At 36.3% G+C, this 9,991-nt stretch overlaps 2 protein-coding genes across 3 annotated transcripts; one reads left to right on the top strand and one right to left on the bottom strand.

The window, feature by feature from the left end:
• Positions 1 to 320: 320 nt before the first annotated feature.
• Positions 321 to 1,910, top strand: LOC129756979 (uncharacterized). Of its 2 annotated transcripts, none has more exons than XM_055754060.1 (2): positions 321 to 476; positions 541 to 1,910. In XM_055754060.1, the coding sequence occupies exons 1-2, from the start codon at positions 469 to 471 to the stop codon at positions 974 to 976; spliced, it is 444 nt and encodes a 147-aa protein (XP_055610035.1). In that variant the 5' UTR covers positions 321 to 468; the 3' UTR covers positions 977 to 1,910. The 2 variants fall into 2 exon arrangements, with proteins under 2 accessions (XP_055610035.1, XP_055610036.1); XM_055754061.1 differs by having other exon boundaries at positions 324 to 470.
• A 1,154-nt stretch (positions 1,911 to 3,064) lies between these two features.
• Positions 3,065 to 3,859, bottom strand: LOC129757957 (uncharacterized). Its single transcript, XM_055755370.1, has 2 exons — positions 3,730 to 3,859; positions 3,065 to 3,665 (listed from the first exon to the last, which is right to left on the bottom strand). The coding sequence occupies exons 1-2, from the start codon at positions 3,735 to 3,737 to the stop codon at positions 3,230 to 3,232; spliced, it is 444 nt and encodes a 147-aa protein (XP_055611345.1). The 5' UTR covers positions 3,738 to 3,859; the 3' UTR covers positions 3,065 to 3,229.
• Between the last annotated feature and the right edge of the window lie 6,132 nt (positions 3,860 to 9,991).

Genomic DNA, 9,991 nt, shown 5'->3' with positions numbered 1-9,991 from the left:
TATAAACTACTTAAATGGGTCTCCTTTTTCTCAAAATTATGCCATGATTATTCACTCACTAAACCATCAAGATGGTAAACATCAAGATTGACTGTTTTTATTAACAACACTCGGTTGGTTTCGAGGAAATATTCATTCTTATCAATTTAGAGCAATAAAATTGCGCCAGATAAAAAAAACAGCAACACCCTCTGAAAACAATTAGAACAATCAAAGAGAAGAACCGCCATTAGTAATGAGCTATTCGCGCTCAGCCTGGGTCACGGTGAATTTAAGCCGTTTTCTCAACACCTCCCTAAAGGAAGTGCCAATTTCTTATCACTTAATAAATGAGGTGTCCCTCGAATGAACCGGGGAGTAGTAAAGATTTACAACTGCATAAAAATGGAAAACCTTCTAAGGGATCAACCTAGTTTGTGCTGCCCCAGTCACCGGTTTGGTTCTAGGTTGGGTTAGTCTGGAGTAAAAATGTCAGCGTAAGGATCAGCTAAATTAAATTGAAAAGTTTCATAAGGTTTACTCTAACTTCTTTGCAAACAGGCAATTTCAACAGGAAGTTTTGGCGGAACACAACCGGCTTCGGGCGCTTCACTCGGCCGCACCACTCCGACTGAATCCGGAAATCAGCCGGTACGCTCAGGAATGGGCCCAGAACATAGCGAGCCGCAATACGCTGCAACATCGATCGAACAACAAGTATGGCGAGAATCTGTACGCCATGTTCGGGAAGACGGACATCAGTGGAGCGGAAGCGGTGCAGAGCTGGTACCAGGAGAAGAAGGACTACATCTTTGGACCGGCTGATCCGGGCGGAAATTTTAGCCGGGTAGGACATTTCACCCAGGTGGTTTGGAAGGCTTCCACTGAGCTGGGTGTCGGGATGGCCGTTAATGGGAGGAACGTGTACGTGGTTTGCAACTACAATCCGCCGGGTAACTTTGGGAATCAATACGCTCAAAATGTGACGCCTAGCTAAGCTGTTCAGATAACTTAAAGTGAAATTAGGTACCATAGCATCATCAAGTGAATAGTGGAAATATTTTGGCTTATAAAAATGTGTGATAAAGTTGAACAAAAAAATGCTGCATGTTTCACCAAATATACCCTTAAATATCAGTTATTAAAGAAAAATTGCATCAAGAAAAGCCTTGATTCTTGAGTAATAGTAATAACAAGTTCCTCGGTTAAGTGTTATCAAATCTACAGTTTACGAGAGAATCTTCGTTAGCTGGAAGTCCAACAAGTCCAGATCCAACAAGAATAGGTTATCAACTCTGTGGGACTCATGAATGTGCTATGGAAGGTAAGCCATTTGATTTTGTTATCTTATTTTGATCGCCGCTGGGATATATTCTTATCTAAGTTTGTGGCATATCGGCAAATTGAAAATCTAGTTAGAGAGTAATTAAGACAGACATGAAAATTGATAGGTGGAAAGGTCAAAGCTAGAGCGCTTTGGGTAGAAGAAACGAATAGATAGTGAAAATGTGAACTTAGAAGGAAGCCATCCAGAGGATTCAGAACAAGGTTCTGAAAATGATTTTGCGGCTTCCACCTTGGCACAGCACCGAAGGTCTTCATCGGATTGCGGGCATTGAATCGATCGGAGAGATGGCCAACAAAATCATCTCCAACTTCAGAGGCAAATCGATGCAGTCTTCCATCGCAGAGATTCGATCTCTTTATAATTAGTTTAATTTTAGGATAGTGTTTAGTTTTAAGTTTAAAATATTTTTGCCATTACAGGATGTTCTCCTACATTAAATACTTGATTGCGCTCAGCAAGTTTAAATCTTACAAATAAATTTTTATTGTCTAGTTAACTATAGGGCTCTGAACAGTTCATTATTGAGCTGAACACCTAATTTAATGAAATAATGTAATATAAATGTAATGATGAAATGATACAAATAAAGACATATTAAAAAAAAAAGCTGGATATATGGTAACTTACGGTGACTTGTTGATGAAGCCTTAGCCACAACTGCGGAACAACCGTGCACCCAAGGTGGCTACCATACATACATACAAAATCACTAACCTTCAATTTGAGGAAATTACAGATTTTGTAGAAAGTTTGGTTTAGGATTGAAGTGGCCACGTCGTTTACCGAGGCGATATTCCATGCTACATTAGACTGAGTCGATTTGGAGTCATTTTTGAATTTCTCAAACCCTGGGGTCTTAAAATCTTCGTCTGGGTTCAAAACTCATCCATGATTTTTTGCAAAATTCTTAAGTAACGTTTACATGAGTAAATTTGAACTTTTAGGTTTGTATGGGGAAATTGAGTTTTTTGTACTGAAAAATCAACATCATTTTTGTTTCTTCTGAGGAACCGAGCCTGCTTATGGATTTTGTGCCAACTTATAAGTTTTTGAAATGAAATTTTCCGCAAAACAACTTTGTTGAAGACCGTAACTTAGTATCTCATTAGGCAAACAGTTTCTAGCAGGGTTATGTCTTTTTGCATTGATGAACAATAAATTCAATTGATATCACAAATCTAAAAGTTCAAATTTACTCATGTAAACATTCGTTGAAAATTCTGCAAAAAATCATGGATGAGTTTTGGACCAAGACGAAGCTTTTTAGACCCCAGGGTTTTAGAAATTCAAAAATGACCCCAAATCGACTCAGTCTAATGCTACATTGCCTTTCCCCCTCGTATTATCTCGAGCCAATCACGGAGTGCTCAAGAACATTTGGCGGAATTTCAGTCAGTACTTTTTGTTGACAAGCTCGCCTAGATGTTCTGGAGATAAACAAGGGAAACAATTTTTTTATGTATAGTTCTTGAGGTGTCTGAAGATCTGTGTAAGCTGCAAACTAATAAGTGTTACGTGACGGTTGACACAATTAATGGCTAAATTTACAAAGAAGGCTGCCTCCAAAAGCGATCGCTTACCCCCCATAGCACTTCCATGGGTCCCACAGAGTTGATAACCTATTTTGGTTGAATCAGGAAGACTTCCAGCTAACTAAGACTCTCTTTTAAACTGTGAATTTAATTACACTCAACCGAGGAACTTGTTATTACTATTACTCAATAATCAAAGATTTTCTTGATATAATTTTTCTTTAATAACTGATATTTTGGGGTATATATATGGTAAAACCTACAAAAAATTTTGTACAACTTCATCACACATTTTTATAAGCCAAAATATTTCCACTATTCACTTGATGATACTATTTTACCATATTTCACCTTAAGTAACCTGAACAGCTTAGCTAGGCGTCACATTCTGAGCGTATTGATTCCCAAAGTTACCCGGCGGATTGTAGTTGCAAACCACGTACACGTTCTTCCCATTAACGGCCATCCCGACACCTAGTTCAGTGGAAGCCTTCCAAACCACCTGGGTGAAATGTCCTACCCGGCTAAAATTTCCGCCCGGATTAGCCTGTCCAAAGGTGTAATCCTTCTTCTCCTGGTACCAGCTCTGCACCGCTTCTGCTCCACTGATGTCCGTCTTCCCGAACATGGCGTACAGATTTTCGCCATACTTGTTGTTCGATCGATGTTGCAGCGTATTGCGGCGCGCTATGTTCTGTGCCCATTCCTGAGCATAACGGCTGATTTCCGGATTCAGTCGTAGTGGTGGGGCCGAGTGAAGCGCCCGAAGCCGGTTGTGTTCCTCCAAAACTTTCTGTTGAAATTGCCTGTTTGCAAAGAAATTAGTGAAAACCTTATAAAACTCCTAAATTTAATTTAGCTGATCCTTACGCTGACATTTTTTCGCCGGACTAACTCAAGTTGGAACCAAATCGGTGACTGGGGCAGCACAAACTAGGTTGATCCCCAGAAAGGTTTTCCATTTTTATGCTGTTGTAAATCTTAACTGCTCCTCGGTTCATTCGGGGGTCACCTCATTTATCAAATGATAAGAAATTGGGGGGTTCTGAGAAAACGGCTTAAATTCACCATGACCAAAGCTTAGCGTAATTACCAATTGTTTCCAGAGGATGTTGCTGTTTTTTATCGGGCGCAATTTTATTTCTTTAAAATGATTAGCATGAATATTTCCTCGAAACGAACCGAGTGCTGTTAATAAAAACAGTCAATCTTGATGTTTATTATCTTGATTGTTTAGCGAGTGAATAATCATGGCATAATTCTGAGAAAAAAGAGACCCATTTAAGTAATTTATAACCCAGATGATCAATAATGTAAATGAAAACGATTATATTTTTTTCGTCTCATGAAGAAAGTTACAATAAATACAAAATTAAATTCAAATTAAGAAAAAAAAACAATTAAAAATAAAAAAGAAATATGCGAAAAACTGCATTGATCGGAGTGTTAATTATTATCAGCACTCGCCGGGAGGGTCTCTTCTTCATTTATAACTCTTTGATTGCCTCCGTTTATCGTCGTTTTGCTAGTTTACGCATCTTTGTACTAAGTGATCCATTGATTTAAAACTAAATGTAAATCTCAAGGGTTCTGGATAAAATCTTGAGAATTTCGCTTAACGGCTCCTAAAAAAAACGATCTTCATAACAAAAGGTATGATCATTTAGTATCCGGACACTTCATTACGGTGATAGCTAAATAACTAGAGATTGGATATGCAAAAATTTTGCTAAAGACATGCTAAAAATAATTTTGCACAAATTCGCGCCTTTTGCGCCTCGAAAATTCTTCATTGTCGACTTGAAAACTCATAAACTGTTGATTTTTTTTCTGATTCTTTTTTGGACCAAATGGTTCAGAAGTATAATGAGCCACTTTTGGATTCACACGAAGTTCAAATCATGCATCGGAGTGGAACCCTTGATCTTAAATATGGCAGTCAAAGTGTGTAACCATCCATTTGATGGGTTTCAATAACATTTTGGTTTTTGGGCCAAATTGGATGTTATTCTGTAAATATTGTACTTCTTTTATTGTTGTTAAATATCTAAAAATAGGACAAGATGTTAGACTCTGTGATTTTATGTTTGAGTGATATCTTTTCCTGTTTTTAGCAGCATAAGGCTGGTGTCAAATCGCGTTTTTTTTGTTTATCAATTTATTCATTTATTTATTTATTTATTTATTTGTTTATTTATTTATTTATTTATTTATTTATTTATTTATTTATTTATTTATTTATTTATTTTTCATTTACATATTATTCCGTCTCACGACATAACTTGACGAACATAATTCCTAAAATTCACTCGGTCCATGGCAATTCCAATTCCTCGGGCACCCCACGTTCGCCAGATCACGCTCCACTTGGTCTAACCACCTCGCTCGTTGCGCCCCCGCTCGTCTTGTTCCTACCGGATTCGTAGCGAACACCTGTTTTGCAGGACAGTCGTCCGGCATTCTTGCAACATGTCCCGCCCAGCGTATCCGGCCAGCTTTCACCACCTTCTGGATACTGGGTTCGCCGTAGAGTCGCGCGAGCTCGTGGTTCATCCTTCGCCTCCACACTCCGTTCTTCTGTACGCCGCCAAAGATGGTTCTTAACACTCGTCGCTCGAATACTCCGAGTGTACGCAGGTCCTCCTCGAGCAATATCCATGTCTCGTGCCCGTAGAGAACAACCGGTCTAATAAGCGTCATATAGGTTACACTTCGTGCGAGGGCTAAGTCTTCTCGACCGCAGTTGCTTGTGGAGTTCATAGTAGGCACGACTTCCGCTGATAATTCGCCTCCTGATTTTAAGAATTTAAGAAACTAAGAAATTCTATAATTTATCAATCACCCCCACGGAATGGAAAATTTTGAAAATTCTAAAGAACACCCACTAGAAAATGTTCGAACTTTTCATAAAAAATTATAGCGTTTGCGAGTATTTTGTAACGGTTTTTTGCCGCTTGGGGGGGTGATCACCCCGATCACCCCCCCCCCCCCCCATAGGACCGCGCCTGCTTAGGGTAAGTGATCCTAATTTGGCATGTGTACCTAATGTTAACATACCGTTCGATTTTGTCTGTTTTTGACGCTATTTTTCACTTATCACAATTATTAAAAAAATAATAATTTAACGAATCATCTGAACTTTCATTTTACAAACAAATTAGTTTTCTAACTCACAAGATTTTTCGTAAAATCCGGATTGTATCAAAGTATGTCCAAATTGAATGGAATTGTTAGCAAATTTATAAAAAAAACACCTGTTTAGAAATGGAAGATTAAAGCTCAATTTGTCAACCGATTTTTTATCATGATTTTCACTCTCAGTTGATCAGTTGTTCGAGTCGGACGTATATTCGATTGCTCTTCAATTCTTTACTGGTGCTCTAGTGGATAGTTTTAATATTTGGCTCTCTATTGTGTGGAAAGTTTGATTGTTTTTTCAAGGCCGACTGATAAACTGCATTAATAGTAGAGTCTGGTCCTCAAAATAAGCCCTCCAATGGGGGGATCTTCAAAAAAGAAGAAATCTGGGGCTGGTGGCGGAAATGGTGACGCATTTCCGAAACTTGATGGCCATAGAGAGGGACCTAAATTCCTCACCATATCTCGTGCGGATGAAGAAGGCGCATCTTTTGAAAAGGTTAGCCCTATCTTTATCCATAAAGGCATCAAAGTTGCGTGTGGTGAACCACTCAACACAGTGAAGCTGCGAAATGGTACCCTGCTGGTTAAGACAAAGAACATCGCGCAAGCTAATCAACTTCTCAGATGCAAGATGTTGTTCGACATGGCCGTAAAAATCGAGGAAAATGCAAAGCTGAATCAATCAAAAGGTATAGTTTCCTGTTACGATCTACGCTACGCCAAAGAGGAGGAAATTCTTGAAGATCTTCAGGGCCAAGGTGTTTGTAAAGTGGAGGTGATAAAACGGAAGAAGGATAAGATCCTTATACCAACAAGCAGTTATATCCTAACCTTCAAATCATCAAGCATTCCGGAACAGGTGAAAGTTGGGTACCTCGTGCTCAATGTCCGAATTTTTATACCACGACCTATTCGATGCTATAAGTGTCAATACTTCGGTCACTCATCGAAGTTTTGTGAGAACGACGAGGTTTGTAGCATGTGCTGTGAGGCAGGTCACAAATCCGAAGAGTGCTCAGGTACAACAAAGTGCAGGAACTGTGGACTACTCGATCACCCATCATGGTCAAATAAATGTGAAATATTCCAGAGAGAGCAGGAGATAGTAAAAATAAAAATTTTTGAGAACGTTAGTTTGGGTGAGGCTAGAAAATTGTATAGAATTAGGAATCCGTTCACACAAACTTTTAGACAAGTTGTTCAACAAAATGACACACAAAATGAGACAAGTAATGAATCCAAAACTTTAAGCAATTCCACAATATTAGTTGATAAACAACACACACAAACACCATACTCTATAGATGATAATCAAACACCAAGTACAAGTCACACTACATCACACAAACAGAAAAATCATGAAGAACTCACTGAAACTCAAATGGAATTTACTACTTCTAAAATGGCTCGTCCACTCTCTATTGATTCTAATGATGAGGTTATTGTTCATAAAAGAAAGAAAGATGATAGCAGTATAAGTTCTAATTCTGAAATATCTTCTCCTTCACGTGATGGATTTTAATCAATCAATTATTCAATGGAATTGCAATGGTTTTTTTAATAGTTTCCAAGAACTCAAACTGCTGGAATCATATTTTTCTCCCATTGTCTTTTGTTTACAGGAATCACATTTGAAATTTAATCAATTAGCGACATTTAAAAATTTTGACTTTTATAGATGCGATGCTTCTAGTCCACATGATAAAGCTCATGGTGGTGTTGTAACATTGGACGATCTATTTCAGCATCTCGTCGAATCAGTATTGACACAACTATTCAAGCAGTAGCGATAGAACTTCTTTTTCCAGTTAAATTCACCCTTTGTAATATTTATCTTCCTCCTAATGAACAAATTTCAAAAACTGATATTCAGAATTTAATTAATCAATTACCGAAACCGTTTATTTTACTAGGCGACTTTAATGCACATCACTCCCTTTGGGGATCTAAATTGATGTCATCTCGAGGAAAACTCATAGCCGAAATAATTTCAAATAATGATATTAACATATTAAATAATGGAAATGGTACTAGAGTTAATCCTATTAATGGTAATACATCTTGTATTGACCTGGCCCTGTGTTCTCCAAGCTTAAATACTATTTTTCATTGGAATATTCATAATGATACTTGTAACAGTGACCATTATCCTATTTTTCTTTGTCCTTACAATAATCGTATTTCTGAGGAGAAAAGATCACGTTGGATGCTTAAAACAGCAGATTGGAATAAATTTTCTAGTCTTGCAAAATTCGAGGATAATTTTTTTACAGCTTCTATTGATGATCAAAATGCTCATATCGTTAACACTATAGTAAAATCAGCTCAAAAAAGCATGAAGAAGTCATGTTCAGTTAGTGGACGAAAGTCAGTTCCTTGGTGGAATGATTCGATTTCCAAAGCAATAAAAGAAAGAAAAAAGTGCCTTAGAGAATTTAAAAAGAAACCCACTGAAAGAAACGAAATAAAATACAAAATAATTAAAGCGAAGGTTCGAGCCCTCATCCGTTTTCATAGTAAAGCGTCATGGAAGGATATGGTATCATCTATTACTTCTGAAACTCCACAATCTACTATTTGGAAACAAATAAATAGCATTAGTGGCAAACATAAAACTAGTTCGATAACAACTTTGAAAAACCCGATTTAATACACTTAACAGTGGATTGTAGCCTTTCTTACAGTCTAAAAATTATATTTGGATACACATGACACAAAATAATAAATAAATGATAGATTTATAAATACTGAGTAATGATTAAAGTATTTCGAACGTAGTAAATCCTAAATGAATTTAAGTAATTAGGATTCTAAATTTTTTAAAGGATGAAGGTATTTTGAAATAATTATAATTTTCACATAAATAATAACATAATTGTAAACTAATTGAAAAATTTTGAATGATTTAATTCTGGGATATCTTGTATGATCCCGTTTCTATGACATTATGATCTTATATTTATAAAATAGAAGAGGTCTAAAAATGAAGGGTATAATTTTTAAAAAAGATTCCTAACCATGTGTTTCAAATAATTCAACCTCTCAAGAAAAGGAAGCGAATAAATGAAAAAAAAAAACTAAAATACGATGCTTCAATGTAGATTACAATTATCTATCGATTTAACAATAGATATTAAACATTTTGACAACTTTGAAATGTCAATATTTTCAATTATGTCTATTTTATCATTTTTGTCAATTTTGTCAATTCTATTAGTTTTGTCAATTTTGTCAATTTTATAAATTTTGTAAATTTTGTAAATTTTGTAAATTTTGTAAATTTTGTAAATTTTGTAAATTTTGTAAATTTTGTAAACTTAGTAACTTTTGTAAATTTTGTGAATTTTGTAAATTTTGAAAATTTTGTAAATTTTGTAAATTTTGTCCATTTTGTCCACTTGGGTAGTTTTGTCAACATTTAGAACATTTAGAACGGCAAGTGAAATTGAATGATGCAAAAACTTATACTCGACAATATTTAAAATATTTATTTTTGATTTTTGACTTTAACTTGTCAATATACATGCTACTGCTAGATCAGTTGATCCTAGTATCACATTATTTTATTTCCAATAAGATTCTATTTTCCCTAACCAGCATGAGAGCAGCAGTGGTATAAATTATTTTAGCATACCTTTCAGGGGCATTCTTACTAGTATACAAGAAAGAATGCCCCTGATAGGTATGCTAAAGACTTTGATTTCTATGTTGATTCATTTTTGGAAAGGACGAAAGCTGTTTCGAGAAAATCGCGTTGAAAGTAATTAGGTTTAAAATGTAAGTCTTCAAACGGTACTTTTTCACCCAGCTGACAATTTGATTGTTAACATTTGGCCGCACGCCCTTTTGAAAAAAATTATACCACTGCTGCTCTCATTCTGGGTAGGGAATAAAGAATCTTAAATGGGATTCTGGGTATGCCAACGAATGATTCGCAACGTAAGGTCGATTTTTGAAAAGGGCACATTTTTTGCCATATTTGCAAAATTTG

The sequence above is a fragment of the Uranotaenia lowii genome, chromosome 3 (assembly GCF_029784155.1).
Source record: "Uranotaenia lowii strain MFRU-FL chromosome 3, ASM2978415v1, whole genome shotgun sequence".
Lineage (NCBI taxonomy): Eukaryota > Metazoa > Arthropoda > Insecta > Diptera > Culicidae > Uranotaenia > Uranotaenia lowii.
The sequence above is the reverse complement of the archived record's forward strand: the minus strand, read 5'-3'. Positions and strand labels throughout refer to the sequence as shown.